Here is a 26646-nt window from a genome sequence, read left to right on the forward strand (position 1 = left end):
TTTTATCTACAGACAAAAGAAGTGAGTTGATAATGTCTTTTAAATTTTCTCATTACCAAAATCATCTGGGGTTTTTATTAATTGTGCACATTCTCATTTCTCCCTCCAAGCCTTATGAGTCAGTGTCTTCATTGAATTCCACTGAGAATCAGCATTTCCCTTAAAAATCTTAGATGAATTCCATTATGATAAGGTAAAATTTGGGGGAGCATTGGCAGTATTAGCTCTTAAAATAGCTTTTTGAGTGACTTAAGCTCCACATAGACCATAACGTCGTTGTAACGTTCATGGTGCAAACTGCACTGTTTATGAGCTGAAAAACCATCACAATTCAATATTATTTCCTGGGCAGAACAAGTGATTCTGAACTTGTGCCATCACACTGGACTTCTCTGAAGAAATAACTAGGTTCCACAGGGATATGATTTATAATTTATATAAGCACAGTGTAAAAAGGCAAAGTATGAGAAAAGATGTTTGTGTGTCCATGTCCCTAGGCTGGAGAGATAAAATATTCTTGAAATGGAGCTAGGCAGAAGAGACTGGTCAGCCAGCAGTATGTGTTTTCATACTGCTTTAAAAACCTTTGGTAAATGCAGCCAGTACTCAGGGAGCTCATACATACACAAACTCCTCAAAGTAAACTAACAATGACTCTTTGATAGCTATGTATTTATAAGCAGCAATATTGACACCCCCCCCTTTTTAAAAAAACTCCAACATATTAGCATATGATTCAGAGTTTGCTTTACCTTCACCAGCAGGTTTATGGAACCTTGGGGGGTAGATTTTGAAAAACAGCTCATATAATCTACATTAAATTTTTACTTGAATTTTTAGTGGTATTGTTATAGAAGGTAACACTCTCTTTATCAATAGACATATTCCTCTTCCAGTCAGAAGTGCAAGCAAGACACAATGCTTCTGTTATCCCTCATGGGGCTAAGATATAAACCAGGGCTGCTTTCCAAACATGCCCTTACACTCAATTGCTTGGGAGCTGAAGAAATACTGAGCCTTATCCTGAAAAAAAGATTTAATTGGTGGTGGGGTGCTGCCAAGGCTTGGGAGTTTTGAAGAGTCTCTAGATGATTCTAATGTTCAGGCAAGTTTGAGACCTACTAAATAGGAGGTATTGAGCTGCAAAGTTGAAATATAAACATCTAAGTAATGGAAAACTTAAGGTTTCTGTGCTAAAGTCAAGACAATGATACCAGCCTTATTGAAAGTACCAACATGCAGTGATGCAGTGTGCACATGTAGGGTACAGAACATAGAAATAAGTGATTCTTAAGATGTGGGTCAATGCCCCTTTGGGGATCGCATGACCTTTCCACAAGGATTACATATCAGAGATCCTACGTATCAGATATTTACATTATGATTCAGAAGAGCAAAACATGCAGTTATGAAGTAGCAAGGAAATAATATTATGGTGGGGTCACCACAACATGAGGAACTGTGTTAAAAGATCACACCATTAGTAGGGTTGAGAACCACTGACATAAAGTCAGATCCACTGATGAAAAACATCAAATCAGTTAGTTATGTACACATAGTCACATACAAATTGTCAATATTCATCCACGGTTTTAAAAGAACTGTCAGTGAATCTATATGGCTAGTTAGAGTCGTTGCATAAAAATCAGAAAGCCCAAGAAGATTTGAATTTCAGATAAACAGGAAATAATTTCAATATAATTGTATACCATGCATCATTTGGGATACAATTATATTATAATATATTTACCTGGAAATCATGCTTAGCTGTGTGACTTGTAATTATATTGACTAAACCTGCTAACCTTACCCACCATTTTAAAGGACTAGTTTGATCAACAATTAATTAGAACAAAAATTAAGTTCATTTTCTTCGTCATTATGTGTTCTAGGTGTTTTTTTTTTGTTGTTATTGTTACATTGGTTGGTTAACAACCTCAAGCTCTGTGTGATTCTGTACTGAGTGACAAGCCTACCTTAGTCTGCTTTTTCTGTCGTTTCCGGAGACGCAGGAACTCCTTATGCTGCCTGGAGACAAAGTTCACTGCTGCGTATTCCAGTAAGGCAGCAAACACAAACAGAAGGCACACTGCCATCCAAATGTCAATCGCCTTCACATAGGAGACCCGAGGAACAGGATGGGATGAGAGAAGAAGAAGGAAGCTGTGAAGGCTTGCCAGAACATCCAGTTCTACATTATATGAACGGCCCAAGTAATGGCCAAGTGTTTCTAGTCTTTAGAAAATTACGGTGCCACGTGCTGCCACCAATGTTTACCAATAGACTAACCAAAGAAGTTACACACACGTGTGTGTGTGTGTGTGTGTGTGTGTGTGTGTGTGTGTGTGTGATCTAATACAACAAACACACACGGATGAAACTGGAGGACACTATCTTAAGCAAAGCAATGATCTCTGTTATTATCTCACAAAAGTTAAGAGTGTATTAGCACCTGCCAGAGATTGGATATGGTAAGTGGATATAATGCTGCAGTTGGAGAAATAAATTATAATTTTACATTGCAGAAAATGACTAACATAATTAACAATGATGCGTCATATACCTCAAAATAGTTAGAAAAGACAATTTTGAATCAACTTGCCAGAAAGAAATAGTAAAAGTTCAAGATGTAGGGTATATACCATAAGTTGACTATCACTTAATATATATACAAATTAAAATATCACATCAGAGTCCGGTGTATAGTTCAGTAGTATCAGTCATATTCAGCACATATGGGACTTTGGGTTCAAGTTTCAGAGTTAAGAACAAAATAAATTACCTAACATCCCACTATACCGCATAATTATGTAGCAATAAAAAGTGCTATAATTCTAAAGACAAGGTACAAAAGTCATGCCAGTACCACTCAGAAGATTAAATATGAGACACATGAGACAATGACTCGGGGTAGCGGGAACTTGTGACTCTCGCTGCTTTGCAAGGGTCAACATCTCACTCTATACACATTTTCATGGTACAGCGAGGAAAAATAAGGTTGTTGTAACATTGCAGATCTCAGACTGTCAAAGATACTCAAACTGCCAAATGAGTGCGTAGTATTCAACTCTAATGTTTATGGATTTACTTACTATGTTTTTCCTTTTCTACTCTAAGCACTTGTCAACTACCCTTTTAAGTATCACATATGTATATAACTGCTAAGCCCTATACCAATAGTATTATCCATTTTCTAAGACGGAAAACTGGAGTAAAGAAGGGTTAAATTATCACCTCAAAGCACAAAAGTAAAACGTCAAAGTCAAGATTCAAGTTGAAATAGAGTGTTGACTAGTGTATTTCTTACCTGATCATACATAATACAGTTCCTAGGGTCACATTCTTATAGCCTCCATTCCTTTTGGCATTTATGGCCTTTGTCATGCAGTTTAACTTACTTCTACGTCATCATTTCCAATGCATGCACGCATTATAAACCATTTAGGTTATTTTCAATTGCATTTCTCCATACACAAATTTTGCTGCTGTGAGCATCTTTTCCCACAAATATCTGATTGTCTCTGTGTTTATTCACTAGACCAAATTTTGGATGCATTATGGCAGGGAATGATATAAAAAGTCTCTTTATTCAGAAAGTTAGCAGCAGCACAGAGGGCAAAAGAGTACAAAGTTTAGAGTGGAAGAAGTACATTTGCTACGGAAAGTGGTTAACATCTCTAAATTGCTTCACCTTGGTGAATCCATTCCTCAGATGTTAAATATGAGCTGTCATAGTACCAGTCTCACCGAGGAGGAGGTAAAGAAAATCATTTACTATATGCAGAGTTTAGGATAATGTCAAGGATAAAATAAATGCTATAGAAAGGCTTGTAATTATTTGACTTTATATGGGTGTGATTTTGTTAAAGGAAACAATTTTGGAAGAGAGAGAAGTTAACAAGGAAACAAAAATGTCTACAATAGAATGCAGTTATTATTACTAGTTTTATTTTGGGGTTTCATACATGTGTACTCTATATTACTTCCACCCCTTCCCTTTTCCTCCAACTCTTTCCTTTACCCGTCTCAATTTCAGGTCCTCTTCTTTTATAATCTATTGTTACACACACACACACACACACACACACACACACACACACACCATCCCCACATACTCGCATTCACTTGTCCCTACTTCATTCACTTAGTGTTGTTCATGTACGTGTTCATGTACATGAGAACTTGAGACTGAATATCCTATGGGGGGGGTTCCATAGAAAAGACTGATTCTCCTTCTTTTGCAGTCATTCCTTCCCTGTAGCTCTTCATCTAAGAGTGTGGCCTTGTGAAATTTTCCTACCAACATTGGTAAGTCAAATGGTTCAGGTATTCTGTTTATTTTTATTTTAGATTTCTTATTCATTTTACATACCAACCACAGTTACTCCTCCCTCCCATTCTCCTGTTACCCTCACCCTCTTCACAATCCACCCCCATATCCACTCCTCTGAAGGGAAAGGCCTCCCAAGAGGTGTCAACAAAGGCTGACAGATTAAGCTGAGGCAGAACCAAGCCACTCCCCACTTCATCAAGGCTGAGCTAGGCTTACCACTTTAAGGAAGGGGGTTCAAAAAGCCAGGGATGGATCCTGGTCCCACTGCGATGGGGTCCTCAAACAGCTACTCAACATGCTGAGGGCCTAGTTCCATGGTTCCCATGCAGGCTCCCATGCAGGTCTAGAGGTTGTGAGTTCCCAAGAGTTTGATTCAGCTGTGTCTGTGGATTTCCTCCTCATAATCTTGACCTGTCTTGCTCATATAATCCCTCCTACCTGTCTTTGTTTGGACTCCCAGAGCTCGGCCTGAACTTTGGCTGTGGATCTGGTGCAGGTATTCCTTAGGTCAACCATACTGCTGAGATTTTAAAAGTACTGCTTCCCTGTCATGTCTAGAAGATACTGTATTACGGCAGATGTCCTGGTAGTACACTTATTCTTTTGAAGATTGCTATCTGCTTTATGCTATATCAGACAATTGGAACTACTTGCCAGTCCCGCTTACATTGTTCCAAGATGGCCCAGTTTGCCATCTTCTTCCCAGGGATGTATCATTATTTCTACCTGGGATGGGTAGTCATAGTTTGACCGAGGCTTCTCAGAATCTTTCAAAATCTGTCAGAAATGCCCACTCTCCTAGGAAGCTTCCTTAAGTCTTTCTCCTTTCTCCCATCTGGATTAGGTGACATTTTTTTTTAAATTCTCTTACTGAACGCTACCAAATTTATTGTTTCTTAGTCACCTGTTTCTCTAGCTCTATCAATAGATTGCAAGCTGGTTTTATAGGTCTGTGCTTGGGTAAGGAGGTTGTTTTTAGAAGAACGAGCCTGAGCAGAATTGCTCCTTGCATTACCAGTATAGAACCTGACAAATCCTAGGTAAGAATGAATTATGTATATACATATATGCATTCAACAACAATTAGTGGGAAAGAGTAAATAACTCTGAAGGAGAGTGGGGGAGGGGTGTGTGAGAGGGTTTGGAGGGAGGAAAGGGAAGGGAGCAATGTACTATATTATAATCTCAAAAATAAAAACAAGAAAGAAAAAATAATGTGGGGTGGATGTACAGATGGATAAATGAATGATTGTGGATGAAAAGAAGGAATATTCTAGCCATGTTTTACATTAAATCAGATAATCTTAAACAATAATATCCACATGTATCCTTCATATATTAGACTCTTATAAGTTGGACTATAACGAGTTTTAAATTCTCTTAGCATCCCTAGAGTTCCAGAATGTTTTTCCTTAGTAAGCAATAATTGGTTTTATACTTGTTCATCTGAAGCAACTCTATTCTATGATAATAAAATGTTACTAATCACAATATTCCCTGTTATATATTATTCAGATTTCCTGTAAATATTTTAAGATCTCATAATGAAGAGAATTTGTCACTGCCTGAGATATACTCATACACAGAATGAAGTCCAGTAGAGCTGACCATATTTCTCTTATTCCTGGTGCTCACAGGAATTTCTAAACCCTTTTCCTATCTCCTCCTGACTATCTGCAGGCTCAGCATGTATTTGGCTTCTTTTATAGCTGCTTATAAAGGAATTCTTTCACTATCTTAATCATTTTGGTTGGTCTCTCAGTTTCCTTCAAATTAGGAACCTCTTTCCAGTATTAAAGTCCTGGCATTGAATGCATTATTCACATGGAGTGAATTCACATGGGTGTTGGGAGATGACTATTACATACAATGTGATGTCCCTTGGTGTTGCTCTCTCAGGATTGAAATTCCTTTTTCTTCCTTTTAACCAGCTCTAACATCAAATTCTCTCCCTTTGGCTGCTAATCCTTAGAAGTTTTTAGCTCTCATCTTTTCCTGTCACATTCTTTTTATGATTCTTGAGCTTACGTGATCCCTTCCTGAACTACTTACGACCAACTTGCAGGATAGTTTTTCAACGGTAATTAAACTCTCAAAATGCTGCTCTGATTCACTGACTTGGATTCTTTACAAGTATTTTTGTTTTTTTTTTAATTTAATTTTAGCTTTAAGTTATTGAGCAAGGCCTTGCTATATAGGTCAGGCTTTCCTGGAACTCACCATCTTCTCATCTTGGCTTTCAAAACATTGGGATTATAGGAATATATGCCACTGTGGCAAGTCTCCTTTTAAGAATATTTAATTAGCTAGCAAGATGTCCCAGCAGGTACAGCTATCTACTGAGCAAGCCCCATGGCATCACTTAGACACTACTCCAACTCCACAGTAGGAGGAGAGATCCAACTCCCAAAATTCTCTCCTAAAATTGTCCTCCGACCTCCACCTCTCTCTCTCTCTCTCTCTCTCTCTCTCTCTCTCTCTCTCTCTCACACACACACACACACACACACACACACACACACACCAATAATAATAATGATAACAATAATAGTTTTGAAGCGAAGAGTTTCAAAAACAATATTAAGAAATGTAAACCATGACAGCTATTCATAGCCTAGTGTTCTGTAAAAAGCATTGTGGTACGTGCTGTGAAAGGTGACCCTGAAAAAGCAAGATGAGTAAGATGCTTACTGATTCTTCCCAGAAGTTCTCTGATTTCACTTGTGGGGACTTGGTTCACAGTAGACCGGGAGCAGTAAATCATAGCCCAAGGGTCGGATCTGACTCACTGAATATCTGCCAAATATTTATTGAAACACAGTTATACTTGCTTAGTTACGTATTGCTTATGGCTACACTTATATTAAAACGGCACAGTTGAGTAGCTATGCCGAAAATCAAACGGCCTGCAGAGCCTAAAACACTAAGTGCTTATTTCTTGAAAATGTTTGCTAGTCCCTAACCTTCAGGAGTTTAATGGCTAAAAGAAACTGTAAAGGCAAAGCCCCAAACACAGAAGATGGAGGGGAATCTGGTGTTTGGTACACGTGGTGCATTTTACGAATGAGGGCGTGATAACAGGTAGACAGGAGTTCATTCCAGGCAGAGAAAGCCCTGAAGGCAAGCAGATAGAATCAAGGTTTCCATAGCCTCATAAAAATATTCTAATGAAGTCGACCAATGGAATCGTATAGAAGACCCGGATTTTATCCCACAAACCTATGAACACCTCATTTTCGATAAAGGAGCTAAAAGTATACAATGGAAGAAAGAAAGCATCTTCAACAAATGGTGCTGGCACAACTGGATGTCAACCTGTAGAAGAATGAAAATAGACCCATATCTCTCACCGTGCACAAAACTCAAGTCCAAATGGATTAAAGACCTCAATATCAGCCCGAACACACTGAACCTGATAGAAGAGAAAGTGGGAAATACCCTACAACAGATGGGCACAGGAGATCGCTTCCTATGTATAACCCCAGAAGCACAGACATTAAGGACAACATTGAATAAATGGGACCTACTTAAACTGAGAAGCTTCTGTAAAGCAAAGGACATGGTCACTAAGACACAAAGGCAACCTACTGACTGGGAGAAGATCTTCACCAACCCCGCAACAGACAAAGTTCTGATCTCCAAAATATATAGAGAACTCAAGAAACTAGACTATAAAATGCTAATTAACCCAATTAAAAATTGGGGCACTGAACTGAACAGAGAATTCTCAACAGAAGAAGTTCAAATGGCCAAAAGACACTTAAGGTCGTGCTCAACTTCCTTAGCAATCAGGGAAATGCAAATCAAAACAACTTTGAGATATCATCTTACACCTGTCAGAATGGCTAAAGTCAAAAACACCAAGGATAACCTTTGCTGGAGAGGCTGTGGAGGAACGGGTACCCTCATCCATTGCTGGTGGGAATGCAATCTTGTGCAACCACTGTGGAAGTCAGTGTTTTGGTTTCTCAGGAAATTCGGGATCAACTTACCCCTGGACCCAGCAATACCACTCTTGGGAATATACCCAAGAGATGCTCTATGTAATGACAAAAGCATTTGTTCAACTATGTTCATAGCAGTATTATTTGTAATAGCCAGAACCTGGAAACAACCTAGATGCCCTTCAATGGAAGAATGGATGAAGAAAGTATGGAATATATACACGCTAGAGTACTACGCTGCGGTAAAAAACAATGACTTCTCGAATTTTGCATGCAAATGGATGGAAATAGAAAACACTATCCTGAGTGAGGTGTCCCAGACTCCAAAAGATGAGTATGGGATGTACTCACTCATAATTGGTTTCTAGCCATAAATAAGGGCCATGGAGTCTACAATAGGTGAACCTAAAGAAGCTAAGTAAGAAGGTGAACCCAAGGAAAAACATATAGTTGTCCTCTTGGCTAAGGGAAGTAGACCAAATTTCCGGGGAGAAAATGGGATCTTGGGGGTGGGGTGGGATGGGGGTAAGGGGAGATGGGGAGAGAAAAGGTAGAAGGGAAGAAGGGGGGACCTGGGGAAACAGGAGAATTGGGATAAAGGAAAGGTGGATAGGGGAGCACGGAACCACAATTCTTAGTTAAGGGAGCCACTTTAGGGTGGGCAAGAGACTTGACCCTAGAGGGGCTCCCTAGTGCCCAAGATGAGGTTCCCAGTTAGTTCCTTGGGCAGCTGAGGATTGGGAACCTGAAATGACCCTATCCTAGAGCAATACTGACGAATATCTTGCATATCATCATAGAATCTTCATCTGGTGATGGATAGAGATAGAGACAGAGACCCACACAGGAGCACTAGACTGAGCTCCCAAGGTCCCAAGGAGGAGCAGAAGGAGGGAGAACACGAGCAAAGAATTTGGGACCACGAGGCGTGCATCCACCCACTGAGACAGTGGAGCTGATCTACGGGGAGCTCACCAAGGCCAGCTGGACTGTGACCGAAAAAGCATGGGATAAAACCGGACTCTCTGAACATGGCGAACAATGAGGGCTGATGAGACACCAAGGACAATGGCAGGGGGTTTTGATCCTACTTAATGTGCTGGCTTTGTGGGAGCCTAGCCAGTTTGGATGTTCACCTTCCTAGATATGGACGGAGGGGGGAGGACCTAGGACTTAACACAGGGCAGGGAACCCGGACTGCTCTGTGGACTGGAGAGGGAGGGGGAGAGGAGTGGGGGGAGGGGGAGAAGGGTGGGAGGAGGGGGAGAAGGGTGGGAGGAGGGGGAGAAGGGTGGGAAGAGGGGAAGGGAAATGGGAGGCTGGGAGGAGGTGGAAACTTGTTTTTTGTTTATGTTTTTTTTCTTCTTTTCGCAATAAAAAAAAAGAAAGAAAAAAATATTCTAATGAACAAATGTTCTACTGCTCATTTTCAAATGAGGTATAGGCATACAAGTCTTATCATATTTCCCAGACAGTTCTTTATGTGCAAAAGCAAAGATCTTATCAAAAGCCTACATTCTTCTTCCTCTCCTCGTGACACTTTCAGCTTCTACACAGGCCCGGTTCCCTTTCAGAGTCTTTGACCATATATGATTCTTCTATGAGCATCTTCTTCCATGTCTTGTGTCTCTCTATCTCTTTCTGCTTTAATTTCTACTCTATATTCACACCCTCAATAAATCCACCCACTTCTATAGATTTTTTCTTTCTGTGCATTACAGAAGGGTAGAAATGCTGCCGCTGTATGCCCTATAGCAGAGACTTCTTGAGAATCTCATTTCTTGCACCAGTCAAACTAGATGTTCTAGGCCAGTTGACTACACAATGGAATGTGGAAAAAACTGTGCATGCTATTTGAGGGCCTCCAAAATATCCCTTAGGACTTAACCTTTCTACATCTACCTAGGATCTCTTTCAAGACAGCGATATCTTACGCTGAAGAGGCCAGGATCTCTCAAAAAACCCAGGACCGCCTGCTCCAGAGTAGAGTGTAAAATGAACGAGAAAGAATCTTTCTTTGCACTCATCCACAGATTTCATATTTTTATGTTTCCAAAGCCATCCCTCAGCCATGACATCTCCTATATGCTTGTGCTAATTCCATTATGTCTCCCGTTATTATCTACACAGTCAATTTAATTGAATATCCCCTCAGCCATCCATTTCATTAGAGTCCTCTCACTAGCAACTCTGCTTTTACCATTACTTCCTTGCCCTCACGGTAATATTCAGTCTGTTGTACAGACTTCACATTTCTAGCTGCAAAGTACCAGTGTTTACTCTCTACTTTTCATTCCCAAGATGTCGTTACACGCTCAGCTATTAGCTGGTAGATCTGGCTATTGTAGCAATTGGTCCCTGTGCAGTCAGTGTCTTCTCGTGTCTTTTTGTCCTTTCACCTCTATAGGATGAATTTCCAAAATAAAAAATATTTCAGTTGGAAACATGTGCTTAAGCATTACTATGGGTGCCTTTTGCGTGCTTTGATGTTTGAGATACTGTACGGAATGTGCCTGTCCTAATTATTTAACTTCACCCTACTCTTTCCTAACACAAACTTTGCACTTTGTTTAAGCAATTCGACTTACCCCCGAGGAAGCCAGCTCGATTCCTGTTGTGACTCGTTTATACCAGCAGTTTCCAAATTGAGGGAGTGATTTTGAACCTCAGGAAAAACCTGATAATACCTGCAGATACTTTTCCTTGTAATAACCACTGGGAGGTGCTATTAGTATGGGTTAGAGATGCTGGTGGACATGCTCTAATGCCAGGATTTCCCTTGCCATAAGTTCTTCAGTCCAAATGCTAGCAATTTTGAGTCGGAAAACCCCAATGTTAGGAAAGAAAACAAATGCTCCCAACCTCCTAGCATCTATGGCATACCAGTGAATTCCAGTTCATGGTGATGTTCCTCTCAAGGACACCAGAACATCTAAAGCTGAAGTGGGGAGCACAGACCAAGGAGTTATCTTGTGCAATAAAATATGTTATTAAATTCAGAAATTCTTTTGAAATTTTCTTTCACTGTGTAAATTATCACTTTTTTTCTATTTATTTTCAGATAATTACTTAAGGAGTAGCCCAAATTCTATCTTTGATAGGATGCTTTCTCTGTCCACAGTCTCTCACTCATCTAAAGGTTTTATAATGTATTTATAGTTAGTTGCCCCAGTTTAGTGTCCGTGCATATGTGTTTTATCTACACAACTGAAGTATGGAATATTCTCAGGATAGAAAGGCAGTACTTTTCTATCTATGCCACAGAGGACAGGGCTTTCAACTCTTAGCAAGTGCCCCATAAATCACATTTGATTAACACAATTTCCAAGAAGTACGAATTTTGTTCAAAATCACTATTTTATATGAAGAGTCAACTACAAGAGATAACTAAATGGAAGAAAAATATGTCATTTTAAAATTATTATTATTATTTTAGTACCAGCCACCCTTAGTTACTCAGGAGTCTAAGGCAGGGAGATCACTCGAGTCCAGGAGTTCTGGGCTGAAGTGTGTTATGTCCAGCAAGTATCAGCACTAGGCTGTAGGGTACTCTACCCACCAATCATTGACTACCTAGGGCAGGAGACCTCCAGGTAGCCTCAGGAGGGATGATCCAGCTCAGGATGGAAATGGGAGAACCTCTTGAACTGCTCAGTAGGTCATGTGCTTTAGGGATGCTAGCTAATGATGTTCATGTTACTCTGGACCTATTTTCACTAAGGGAATGATGATTTATTATGTTTTTATAGCTTTATAGCTCATATAGTTTACAAGTTAATCTGGTGGAAAAGTAGAACCAACTGCGTGGTTTAGGTTTTCTTGGCTCTAGGTAAGCACCTATTTGATGTACTTACTGTTGTTTGGGCACCATGTCAACATCCTTTAGAGGTAATTCTCAGTGATGCTTTCTCAATGCTCTTGATGTTTTTGAAAACTCGAGAAAGTTTTCTAGAGTCAGTGTCTCATTGATTGCAGACTCAACTCAATTTCAAAGTAGAAAAGCAAGTCGTGGGTGTATTTGCTTGCATCCTACAATTTGTTTTCTGTACTCAGATGTGACAGCAATTCCCAAGACAAGAGGTCCTTTGTTTATGATTAAGACATTTTCTATCCCACACTGATCCCCAGGATAGAATTATGAATAATCATTTTACAGGGACTACTCTCTTTGTTCCTCAGGCAAGCATTCCCTTAGGACAGTGTGCCAATTAATGTCCCTATTAAAGTGCATTCTAGTCACTAGATTGACCCCAGAGAGCTGTGACATGCCTCCAGAAGCCAATAAAAAGTATTTTTTATTAACATGTACAGAAAGAAGCTTCCTGTAGTGGAGAAGATTCACAACTGACTATGATCAACCAAGCATTAGTTTTAATAGAAAAGAAACAAAATGGGATTTATAGGACAATCTAAATGCTCCTAGTTAGTTTTCTTTTTGCATGGAGACAGAGGGTGCTTGTGTGCAGGAGAGATGCACATACCTGTGTGCACATATCTGGAGGTCAGAGAAGGAAGTCAAGGGTCTTCCTCTATCACTCTCCACTGTATTCTCTAAACAGAAGTCTTTCAATGAACCCGAGGTTCACCATTTTAGCTAGAATAGTGGGCTGGCCGGCAAGATCCCAGTATCTTAGTGTCTGTCCTCTGACACTGGGATTGTAGACGTGCATGGCCAAATTTGTTTTTATATGGTTACTAGTGATTTCTTTAGACTATGGAGCTCCTGTCTTCACAGCAAGTAAACTCATCCACTGAACCATCTCCCCAGCACTATTTTTCCTTCTGAACAATTATCCTCCGCCACCTCCTGCTTGGTTTTCATTTTTAATTATTCTCCAGCTATGCAACAAACTGATGCCAAAGCAAAAAAGAAGCGTTTCTGTTCTGCCCAGAAAGAAAATTTATTTTCTCTAACTTTGAAGAGAAAATTTTGAAATGAAATTAGATTAATGCTTGTTGAAATGGAGGTTACCTGTTGGCCAGAGGAGCTTGAGATACGCTCCCATTGTATGGAATAGGAGACTTGGTGTGTCTAATCAATTCATGTTTTGTTTGGTATTATGGAGTATACCAGTTCTATCTCCACCATAATTTCATGAATGGAAAATGAGTTTATTAAATGCATAGTAAAATCATAGAACACCAGAAATCAATAGACATGGAAGAAAAAATTCTGGGTTTGCTTTTTGCTTTTGTCTCTTATCTACACTCAACCATTTTATCATCAAAAAATAGACAGTTGAATTAACTGGGGTGCCAAGATTCATGATGGTGCACAATTCTGTCTTTATAATTTCAGGGCCAGGTTGTGATTTTTATTGCCTAATTAAAACAGCTTACACCTGCTGTTTAAAGCAGGAAAATCAGATTTCCTTGGCAAAGACGTATAGTGGCAGAGCTGACTCGCTGGTCTATGCCAACATTCCAACCCTCATGCATTTTCTCTTTATATCTGATAGTCTTGTTGGAGTCTGGGCAAGCTAATTTAAACAATACAGTTCTTATGAAAGTGTGGTTTGCATAAATAGCCATTGGGTGTCAGTACCTTCAAACCTGGCATCGGAATGAACCAACCAGAAATCGACGATTCTGAAAAGCCTTTGGAGATCAATTTCTTTGTTTGGCATTGGGTGCTACACAGGTCTAGTTAGCTGATATTATTTATGAGTATGTTACTCTCCATTATAGAAGCCAGGAAACTGTTCGAAGTGCCTTAACAAAACCATATATCCATGTGAGTTTTGAAGAGGGAAGGGGGACTAGAAGACTACAACTGCTTACCCCCAAAATATGCAAGCAATAACAGACAATACTTACTGTACCATAGTGTCACCCTGCAGAAATGTATCCTTAAGTTTTCTGCAAAAAAGACATCTGGGAAAGCCAAAATAAGGAGGCTATTTGCATCTAGGGAAAGGGAAAGAAGCAGAACTCAAGAAAATCTTCCCTTTGCTTGTGCCTGCCCCATTTCATTACATTCTCAACTAATGAGAACACCACCACCACTTACTTCTTATGACTGCATCTTCAGATGCAAAATGTGATGCATGCTTCTTCTCTAATGGGACAGGAATGAGAAGTAAGAGGGAGATTGGTAGCTAATTAGCTGCTATTAGAAAATCAAGGGGGAAATCGAAGAAAAGAGTTAGTTATATTGTGTCAATATTAGAAGAATGACATTAAGGAATGACAAGATGATGCTCTCTTACAGAGATATCCATTCAGCCAGTGTGGGGGGGTTGGGAGAGAAAGCATATGAAGGTCTGGCAAACTAATATTTTATTCTTGGCTGAATGATCAATGAACTTGGGAAAATGGCTTAAACTTTTGGATCCTTAGTTTCTTCATATCAAGGCAGCAGACCATGGATTTCAGGTCAATGTGGTCAGTGAAGGATTGAGTAAGGCCCTGTTTGCAAATCAACACTCATTTGATACTGTGTACATGCTCAGTCTCATTGGTTTGCAAGAGATGGCCTTCTGACGACATTGAATAATTTAAAACTTGCATGATTCAAGACAATGTTCCCCAAGGCAATGAATGTAAAGTAGAATCTGTTGCATTTCATGTTCTATGCATCCATTAAGAATTTATTAGTATTTTTCTTTCATCCTATTTAAAATTCATATAATCTAAGTTCATGTAGAGGGGAATCTCATTGTAGTAAACATCCTGTACGTCATAAAACCTGATGTCCTGGTACAAAGAAATAGAATAATCATTACCATCAATAAAGAACTTTTGCCTCACAACTCTGGTTTATTTATCTCTTACTATAATGATAAGTGAGTTTACTTTTTAACTTTACCAAAATGAGGCAGTCAGTATTTGAGCTGCAATTCACAATTAACCTGGATTGACCTCAAACTCTGCTTTGCTAGTTCATTGACCTCTGGGGGAACTTCTGTCTCTCTGGGGCTAAGTCTGGAATTGCTCATAGACCGTGGTTTCACTCAGTGACACCATCTACAGTGAACAAAAGGTGAGAAAGTCCATGCAATGGCTTAGGTATGTAAGAAGGAAGAGAAGTGTTAACTTTCAGCCACAGAAGATTATGAATGTTCAAAGATGAGCACAGAGATTACATGCTCTCTCAGCAGTTCATGTCATGTTTTCTCGGGATATTGTTCCCATTTATCTATTTATTTATTATTTTACAAACTTCACCTTAACCTAGGTTCTGGCTTTACATTTATAAGCAAGGGAGAAGAAAAAACAGAGAATATTCATTTTAAAAATTCTCCTCGGGGGTTGGTAATATAGGTCGGTAGAATGGGCCGCACAGGCTCATATATTTGGGTATTGAGTCCTCAGTTGATGGAACTGTTTGGGAAGAATTTAGGAGGCATGTCACTGGAGGCAGACTGTGAGGGTTCAAAAGACCATTTCTAGTGGGCTTTTCTCTGCTCCCTACTTTCACACCAAGGTGTGCACTCGCATCTCTTCCTGGATGCCATGCCTTTGCTCCACCATCATAGACTTTAACCCTCTGAAACCATACACATAATTTAAATATTTTCTTTTATAAGTTGCCTTGATCCTGGCATTTTGTAACATCAATAGGAGAGTAACTAAGACAAAACTCAAGCTGATTTTTTTGTTTGTTTGTTTTTCGAGACAGGATTTCTCTGTAGCTTTGGAGCCTGTCCTGGAACTAGCTCTGTAGACCAGGCTGGTCTCGAATTCACAGAGATCAGCCTGCCTCTGCCTCCCGAGTGCTGGGATTAAAGGTGTGTGCCACCATCGCAAGCTGATTTTTGAGATGACTGATGGGTAAACTATAGCAAATGCAGAGAATGCAGGATTGTGGGCTGTAATCCATGGCTGTGTTAGACACCCAGTTTCACCTAAGGTGATAAAAAATTGTCATTTCCTAAAGAATGTCTTGACTCTTATATTAACTCTGGGGGGACAATAAGTCCTCTCTTTGTAATAAGATTCTTAACAATGCACTTGAGTCCTTTTACCACTGGGATGTAGCAGCCTGAAGCTAATGACAAGATTTCCTACAGTTGTGTCTCTAAAGAGCGTTTAGCATATGAGACCATGGTACACATACTATTTCAGTTGGATAGCAGTGTTAGTGGTAGCAAAGAAGCGTTACTATCCAGTCTATTTCCTTTGGCCTACTTTACCTAATTAAAATATTCACTATATTTTAATGTGAACTTATGGTGGAAGCTTGAGGCCTGTAAAGATATCTCCATGGGAGCCAACTTGACAGAAAGTGCGCTTTCAAAGCTAGTGTCTTCTAACCTAAAGCTCTTGAAACGAACCAGCTACTTTGCTATTTCATGTTTGCCAAAGTGAAACTGAAATGGAAAGATTCCAGAGCCCCACCAAGCTTCAAGTTCCACGTGGAGAGAAAAGGAAAACATGAAAGCTCAATCAGAGATTGGGAATTAATGTGTAATGAAAGCCCCTGGCCGTGTTGGTGACCTTAATTTTTGTTAGTATAAGTCACCTAAGCTCATGTTCCAGCTGCTTCCATTTCCTGCAGCGACGCAGCATTTTGATGCCACTCGGCTCCACATTTTTCTGCTTACCCCACAAAACGCAAAACCCACAACTAAAAACCTACCACCACCACTACCAACAACAACAATAATAAAAAACAAAAACAAAACAGAAGCACAAATCACTCATTAATAATTAGATGCATATTTGCAATAGACACTAGCCTGGGGGAGCCTCTATTGGTAATTAAAAAAAATCTGCAGGCCTCTTGAATAAAATGACATGAATAAACGTGTACACTTTGTGAAGAAATAAGAAAGGCCGTGCTATCAGGTGGTATGATTATTATTTTGACAGTATGGGAGTACACCACATAATTGAAAGATAAATTGGTGGTGTGAAAAGATTTGTGTTGGGCTCGTTGAGCACACAATTTCTAATATATCACTTGCAAGTATCTGATTGAGAGAGTACAAATCAATTTGAGTCTCTTGGTAGAAATTAGTCATGTAGTATTACAGAAACGGAGAGAAGGCAGCAGAGTTATGAAGGAGGCGGCAGTGAGAAGATGCCAGGAATATGGGTCTTGGATCAGTCACTGATGGAGTTTGCAAACTTAGTCACAACATTCCTTCTCCCTTGACCCCACTTTCCTCTTTCTGGGATTCTTCTTTGCAAGATCTTGGAATGCAAAGAAAAGAAAAACTGAAGGGAGAGGAAACTAAGTCAACAGTAGGGTGGAGTTTCCAAAATCAATAGGATAGGACCTGACAGTCCTAAACATAGCCTCTAGGCCCTCCTTTCTGCCTTCTTAACACTTTCAGTCTCATCTGATAATAGACATTCTTTGAATATCTCTACCTGTCAGGGTAGAATTTACCTAAGCTGGAAAATTACTTGTTTAGAAGCAAATGGTACTTCTCGAAACAAACAAACAAGCAAAACAAAACACATGTAATACCATAGTAAGTCTTTCTATAACAAGGAGGCAGAGGGATGAAACAGATTCTAAGTGTTGCACTTTGGGTGTCCTAATCCTGCCTTACTTCTTACCAGATGGATAACTTGGCAGGACACTCAATGACTCTGCGTCTCATATTTATCAAATGAAAAATAAGGATAATAAGTGGAGCCCACCCAATAGATTTGCTGTAAGAACTTAAGCGTACTTGGAATAACAAGTAGGCAGAACTTAGAACTAGGCCTGGTATCTTCTAAGTGCTCAAGCATGGTAATTCTCATCATCATGGTGAAATTAGCCACTTACGTTTCTATAATATCATTAGAGTCAATGCCTTGAGTACTGCAAATTAGGAAGATTAATTAATAGTTTCATCCAATTTAAGATCTTCATTAAAGTTAAATGTGAGAGTCAGTCTCCTGTGACTTTCTCCTGGATAGAAGCACTTAGGAGATTTAGGAGCAACTGTTCGGTCTTGAAGTCAATGTTGTCAGTGTTGGGCAGCAGATGGATAATTTTCCTTCAAAGATTCTTATTTTAAAATTACCCTTTGGCCTGAACAGCTGGATTTTACCTTTACATATCAGACTATTAATTTTCAAAACAAGTGAATGAATGACATTATGCCTTTGGAATTTTAAATATATCTGGTATACATCCCAATTTAGATTCTATTAAGCTTTATTAGAAGTAGATAAATGATTTTACAATTCATAATTAATTTTGATCTTTGCTAAAACCTCAAGCTTTCTTTCTCTACATGTATAAGTAATGTGGGTGAAATGGAAGGTATGAAACCAATAATGAATAACATGCAAATATTGTTTGTATAATTTTAACCAGTATACTCTAACATTAGGAAGCACATCGACACTATGAATAATTGTTATTATATGTGTTGCATAGAGCATACTGATTTTTAAAATTTTTAAATATTCATTTAACGTATACATATGATTGTGAAGAGAGTAGATATCAAACTCCTAGTAAATCCTCAGGTTGTAAGGTGCTGAAGGGAATGGAAATGATTGTAATTTACAGAACAAGGGGTAGGAATATGCTTTCACAGTAGGAATAAGGCTGAGTTCAGTTTCACACCAGCTTTGCTTTTACTAGCTTCTTTGATGCTGGAGAAATCCCTCAATATGGATTCACTATGAGTTTGATATCTACTTTGCTCATTCTCACTAATTCCCCTATGGTGATTTGAGTTATTTAAAGCTAACTCCTAGAACAGCAATCATACAACTCCAGAGCTGAGGCACATCTAAATCAGCTAATGGAACTTATTTCTTTAGATGAAGGAAGGAAAAGGAAAACTCATGACTGAGTTTGGATGCCTGCTAGAAACTGATTGCTTGTATTCCCAAAGCACAACTAGGCACAGAAGTGGAGGAGGTGCTTGGAAGATTTATTTAGGCAAATAAGTTCCTTTTGGGGTATATGTTGTGAAAAATTTAATTGATAGTCAAAGTTCATTGATCATTGCTTTCACAAAACCAATATTCAATTGTGACCCACCGAATCAATTGGAATTTTCACTGTGAAAAGACAAAAAAGAAACAACTAAAGACATCTCTACATTGGACCCAGAGGAATAATATGAAATTACTGGTGCCATCAGAGTTAGGGTAGTGAAGTGGGGCAATGGTGTGTAGGGAATGTTAGTAATCAACTCTTTGCCATCTTTCCTGTTGCACTGGGCCTGATGCTGTACTCCTGACTCACATTTGACTATCAACATGGTAGATTGTCAGTCTCCTGCAAGTATCTCCAGCCTGTCCTTAATGTTTCTATCCATTTTCTCTCTCTGATCAGCTATCTTTACTATGGGAAATTTTAAAGTAGGAAAACAAAGGAAATATTAATCTAGCCATTCAGCAAATGATTCTGATGTCCTCTTAGGAACTGCAACCTGGCATGTTCTGAGGATGTGACAGTATCTAAGACATAGTTCCTGTTCTTAAGAGCCTTATATGAATGGGCCAAGGAAATATGCAGTTATAATCTGGTGCAACAATTGAAAACACCAGGAAGTACAGGAGTTAGAGAAGCAGAGAGGAAGGGAGCTTTATAGGCTTTGGGGTGTTCAAGATTTGAAAAAGAAATGTCTTCCAAATCTATCTAGTAAACTAAATAAACATAAATTTAGAGCAAATGGAAGACCCACGTAACACAATTCTACTACATAAACATTTGTGAATGGCTGAAATTGGCAGTTTTCTAGAAAAACACAATTTATAAGAACTGATCTCAGAAAAGGTTTTTTAAAGGGAAATTAGTTGAGTCATTATAGGAATCGTCTTGAAAATGCCTCAAAAAGTTGAAAATGGAATTTGCATGTAATCCAGTTATGCACTTCTGAGTACATATTCGGAAGAATAAACATCAGCTTACCTATAGAGAGTTGGAAATCTATGAGTGTTCCAGCACAATCCACAATAGCAAGTTATGGAATCAATTGGCTTAGGCGTCAATCAACAGAAGAATGGATAAAGGAAAATGATGTTTTTATTCAGTCATTAAGAATGACATTATCTAATGTACAGGAAAATGGGTGGAACTAGTTGAATATGTAAGGGATGAGAATAGCTAAAACAATCCTGTACAATAAAAGAACTTCTGGAGGCATCACAATCCCTGACTTCACACTCTACTATAAAGCTATAGTAATAAATAGAGCTTGGTATTGCCATAAATACAGACACGTGAACCAATGGAATTGAATTGAAGACCCTGTAATTAATCTACATACCTATGAACACCTGCTTTTTGACAAAGAAGTCAAACTGGTACAAGGGAAAAAGAAAACATATTTAACAATTGGTGCTGGCATAACTGGATGTCAACATGTAGAAGATTGAAAATATACCTATATCTAGTGCCATGTACAAAACTCAAGTCCAAATGAATAAGGGCCTTTACATAAATCCAGGAATATTGAATGTGATAGAAGAGAAAGTGGGAAGTAGCCCTGAATGTATTGGCACGGGAGGCCCCTTCCTAAATACATCCCAGTAGCACAGACAGTGAGAGAAGCAATCAATAAATGGGACCTCCTGAAACTGAGAAGCTTCTGTAAGGCAAAGGACACAGTAAATAATAAAAAAATGACAGCCTACAGAATGGGAAATGATCTTCACCAACCTCACATTTGACAGAGGGCTAAACTCCAAAATGTACAAGAACTCAAGAAACTTAGACATCAAAATACAAAATAATCCAGTTAAAAATGGGGTACAACTTTTGGGTATATACATAAAGGATGGTTTATCATACCACAAGGATGTGTGCTTCAACTATGTTCATAGCAGCATTGCTTGCCATAGCCAGAATCTGGAAACAACATAAATGCCCCACGACTGAAGAATGGATAAGGAAAATGTGGTACATTTACACAATAGAGTACTACTCAGCAGAAAAAAAGATGACATCTTGAAATTTGCGGGCAATTGCATGTGTCTAGAAAACATCATATTGAGTGAGATAACCCTGACCTAGAAAGACAAATATCACATGTACTCACTCATAAGTGGCTTTTAGACATAAAGCAAAGAAAACAATTCACAATCTCAGAGAACCTAGACAACAATGAGGATTTTAAGAGAGACATACATGGATCTAATCTACATGGTTAGCAGAAAAAGACAAGATCTACTGAGTAAATTGGGAGCATGGGGACCATGGAGAGGGTTGAAGGGGAGGGAGTAGGAAGGACAGGTAGCAGAGAAAAATGTAGAGCTCAATAAAATAAAAAAAATGGGGTAGAGAACTAAACAGAGAACCCTCAGCAGAAAGATCTCAAATGGTTGGAACAAATTTAAGGAATAGCTCAACATCTTTAATCATCAGGGAAATGAAATTGAAATGACTCTGAGATACCATCTTACATGTGTCAGAATGGCTAAGATCAAAAGCACTGCAGACAGCCTATGTTGCAGAGGATGTGGTGTCAGGGAGCCATACCTCCACTGCTGGTTTGCTGGAGTGTAAACATGTACAGCCACGGAAACCAGTATGGCGGTTTCTCAGAAAGTTGGGAATCAATCTACCTCAAGACCCAGTGATAACACTCCTGGCATATGCCCAAAGGATACTCAATCATATACAAGGACACTTGCTCAACAATGTTCTAGCAGCATTATTTGTCATAGCCAGAACCTGGAAACAACATAGAATGCTCCTCAACTGAAGAATGGATGAATAAAAAGTGATACATTTATACAGTGGAGTACTACTGAGTTCTAAAAAACAATGACATCATGAAATTTGAAGGCAAATGGATGGAACTTGGAAAAAAAAGTCCTGAATGAGGTAACCCAGACTCAGAAAGACAAACAGCTATAGAGAAGCTAGGTAACAAAGAAAACCCTAAGAGGGGCACATGGGAAGGAGAATTAGATGAGATCTCCTGGGTAAACTGAGGGCAAGGGGAGTAGTAAAGGGGAAGGGATTGAGATGAGAACATGAGGTAACGAAATGGTCGAGGGGGAAGAGGGATGGAGTAGGAGAGCAATGAAAGAGAGATCTTGATAGAGGGTACCACTATCAGCTTAGGGAGAAATCTGGTGCTAGGGAAATTCCCAAGAATCCACAACAATGACCCCAGCTAAGACTCCTAACAATAGTGGAGAGGGAGCCTGAACTGGCCTTCCTCTGTAATCAGATTGGTGACTACCCTAACTGTTATCATAGAGCCTTCATCTAGTAACTGAGGTAACCAGATGCAAAGATCCACAACCAAGCACCAGGCCGAGCTCCAGGAATCCAATTGAAGAGAGGGAGGAGGAAGTATATGAGCAAGAGAGGTCAAGACTGTGATAGAGAAATCTACAGAGACAACTGAAACTCAGGAACTCTAGACCAACAGCTGTGGAGCCTCCATTGTACCGAACCAGGCCCTCCATATTTGAGAGACAGTAATAAAGCTTGGACTATCTGTAGGGAACCCTGGCAGTAGGACCAGGATCTATTGCTGGTGCATGAGCTAGCTTGTTGGAGCCCATTCCCTATGGTGGAATGCCATGATCAGCATTAATGCAGTGGGGAGGGGCTTGGTCCTGTCCCAACTTAATGTGCCAGAGTTTTTTGACTTCCCATGGGAGCCCTTGCCCATCGGGAGGAATGAATGGGGAGTGGGTAGCGGGGAGGTGGAGTATTACTGAGATCTAATGGGAGGAGAGAGAACTGTGGATAGAATGTAAAATGAAATTAAAAAATAATTAAAAAAAACAAAATAACGAAAAAATAATTTAAAAATGTAAAATAATTTAAAAATGTAAAGGATAGAAGGGAGATAAAAGGCTAATAGAAAGGGTGGATACAGTCAAAGTATATTATATTTATATACAGAAATATCATAATGAAACTCATTCTTTTGTATAATTAATATGCACCAATATAAAAATCTCAGTAGGATAAACATAAAATGAACAATTGGCTAAAAATGCAAGATAATTTCTTAGAAGAAATAATGACATTTATTCAAAGGTTATTTTGTTTCAGAATATAGTTGCACTATTATTTCCTTAGATAAACTAATATTGTTTCCTTAGATAAACTAATAAGTATTGTAATAATATAAGTTTTTATAACAAATTATCCTAGCACTATTAATTAAATTCCACCTATTCATAGTTTATTTTACTTTAAATGCTTTGTTGAATTGTTTGCTATATAACATTTTATCAATAAATGCATAATATTTCCAATCATAAACCTCCCAAGTTTATTTCCTATTTTGTCATATAGCATTTCCAATTTACTTACAAACCAGATAATTGATGCTTCCCTTATTTTTTCTTGACTGGATAGCTGTGAAGTTGTTATTGATCTCTTAAATAATGCAGATCCTATCATGATCTATACCTAGTGGATAAACTAGCTTGTTGGAGCCCATTCCCTATGGTGGGATGCCATGCTCAGCCTCAATGCAGAGGGGAGGGTCCTGGTTCTGCCTCAGCTTAATGGACCAGGCTTTGTTGACTCCCCATGAGAGGCCTTATGCTCTGGGAGTAGTGGATGCTGGGTGGGCTGTGGGGAAGACAAGAGGAAGCAGGACGTGGGGTGGGAGGGAGAACTGGAGTTGGAATACAAAATGAAATTAAAAAATAGTACAGGTCCGCAATTTTCTACCCAAATCCGTTATGGCAAGATGCACTTTGGAATTCTGAATTTTCTGGATTATATAGAAGGTAGTATGGTGTTTAAGCTATAGATTTTATAAGATGGATCCTAGCCAGAGCTGGGGAAGTACCAAGTTATTAAAATACCACAATACCCCCCTCAAAAAAAAAAACTGGTGACATAATTTTTAAGAGCTCTATTCCTGTTCAGCTCAAGCTTTGCTACTAAATGAGGTCTGTTCTTTAACTTTCTTGTTTCTGAACAGTTTGAATTTTGAAGTTGTAGGTGAGGCATGTTCGGCCTAAGATCTTCTCCACTGTGTGTGGATTAACACTGGCCTTGGTGGATGTTGGGGATTCTGTGCCCAGTACCCAAGCAGGCTCTTCGACTGCTCATTCAATTGAGTATTGTAATTCAATGCAGTACACATTCTCTGAAGATTTTCTCTATGCCAGACACTATTCTAGATGCTGTGGGAGATTTAAAGAAGATCAGATACATCTCTATTAGCCAGATTGTGGTATCATATTAAAGCACCCTAGTTAAGTGACTTAAACAACAGATATTTGTTTTCTTGTGTTTTTTTTAAGGTTTGAAGTATGAAGGCAAGATGATGACAGGATTCATTTTCTATGAAGGTCTTCTTGGCACTTCCTCTTCACTTTGACTTCATGTACATACACAGAGGATGTGAACTTTGGGTGTCTCCTGTTTGTCCTATAAGGCTGTCACACCATTTGACATCAATAAATGTTAATTACATCTATAAAGTCTCCGTCTCTAAAGAAAGCTGTATCTGGGGAGCTAGGGCTTGAACACAAGAATTTTGAGAAGACAGCTTCATCCCTAGGAAGCTCTTTCCCTCATAGGGCTCACAGTCTAGTTGTACATTAATATATAAGGACTGATAATAGATGTTTCAGATATTTCAGTCAACACTCCTCACCTTTATTGCTTCTAGCTCCTGTAGTGAGTAAGGTTATCAGGGTAGTAGGAGCATGTAGAAGAAGAGACTTTATACCAAGAATAACTTTCAAAATCATGTTATCAGTGACCTGTTTTCTCCAACTGGATCCCATATCTTAAAAGTCTCATCACCTCCCAATAACAAGCTAGGTCATAGGACCCAAATAGCACTGTCAACTGGGACCAAGTGCTTAACACAGGGGCCTGCAGATAATATTTTATATTCAACAGTGACATTCTACACTTGTTCTTCCTCAAGCTCCTGGCTCTCTTATAATGCAAAACACATTTAATTCATCTTATGAGTCCTTAAAGTCTCAACAATTTGAACACCATTCAAAGGTTCAAATCTTCATGAGACTTGAGACAAAATCCTAGTCATGGGTACCATTTTGTCTCCCTGGTCCTAGGCAATAATAATTCTCAGTCTGGGATGAGACAGAAAACCTTGGTTTGCTACATAGTGTTTTGAGCCCATTTTCTTAAGTGAGACAGAAATTAAAATGATCCGTTCTTTTAAGATGGAAATCAGCTATGAATTCATCTTGTCTGCAATCTAATAAAAACATTATGTAATAATATCCCAATATTCTAAATTCTTATCAAAGTTAACTTACATTCTTGATAAAAGTGTTCAAAACTATTAATTTGAGGTAAATTTATGATGTTCACATGAATTGGACTTTTGTTTAATGTAGAAAGACTCATGTAATTATAACTAATATCAGGAATAAGACTGGAATGCTTGTGTTGTAACTGAGGCAGATATTCGGTCAATTAGACAACCCAACTTTACTAAAGGCATAGAATTTAGAAAACAAAAGATAATATTACAATCATTATAGCAATTGATCCAGAAAAATCAAGACAACCAAATGAAATATTTACTAAAAGTATTAAGAAAATACAGCAAAAGTACCAAATTAATATATAGGAATCAACTTTCATTTATGTAAAATACTATGAATAGTAAATTAATAACAATAGCAATGTAAAAATAGTAAAATAATTGAATTAACAGGAAATGTAATAGCACATTAAGGATGGTTTTAACAAATCAAAAGATGGTTCATGTTTGGACATGAGAAAGTCTAACATCAGAAGTGTTAATCCTTTTGTAGGTTAATATTGCTCTATTGTGTTGACAATCAATTTATAAAATGTTTACTTGTTGAGAGTGATGCACTTAGGAACTCTACCGATAAAGTATTTAGTTGGGGAAGATTAAAAATACATTATATCGACATTCACATTAGTGTATTGTCCATATGTAAAAGTAAATAAGTATTTTTATAATTGTGTGCAATGAAAATTCCAAAATCTGAATGTTAATATTTTTGGAAGCAGGGCTGAAATTCTTACCAGAGTAACTTAATTTTCTATTGCTATTCACATCTGAAAATGCAGTATTAAAAATGAATTAGCTTAAGTGAATTGTGCTGCTCATCTTTCTGTGCAATAATATACAATCTGAAGTGAAGGAAAAAATAGTAACTAAGATTTCTGGATTTGGAAAACAAAGTGCTTCCTCTTTTAAATAAAAATAACCTCATTGATGTTGAATTCTCATTAGTAGATCTTTCCTGTATGTGGGTTCGCATGAGTGTATGTGTTTTGTTCTACTTAATAAATTCAAGAAAGAGAGATCTTGGAATATATAATTAATTTTTATTTATCATAAATCAATAGAAGAAATTATAGTGACAAACTGGGGAATAGTCAGGTGTTCTTACAGTTTAATTGTATTTGCCTAATTATTCCACTTGCTTAAATATGTGCTGAAAATTAGAAGTGATAAAATATTTATATAAGTATTACCTTTATTTGAACAAAGCAGCTAGTTTTAATGAACCACAATC

At 38.4% G+C, this 26646-nt stretch overlaps 1 protein-coding gene across 1 annotated transcript in view; it reads right to left on the minus strand.

Moving 5' to 3' along the window:
* Glra2 (glycine receptor alpha 2) overlaps positions 1-26646 on the minus strand; it is a 192312-nt gene that overhangs the window by 43212 nt on the left and 122454 nt on the right. The window contains 1 exon segment of the mRNA XM_041639966.1: positions 1977-2126. Within this exon segment, the coding sequence (XP_041495900.1) occupies positions 1977-2126 (150 nt within the window).

This window comes from Microtus oregoni, unplaced genomic scaffold, assembly GCF_018167655.1.
Source record: "Microtus oregoni isolate MIOR12 unplaced genomic scaffold, Mior012 000061F_ref0000440, whole genome shotgun sequence".
NCBI classification, from domain to species: Eukaryota; Metazoa; Chordata; class Mammalia; order Rodentia; family Cricetidae; genus Microtus; species Microtus oregoni.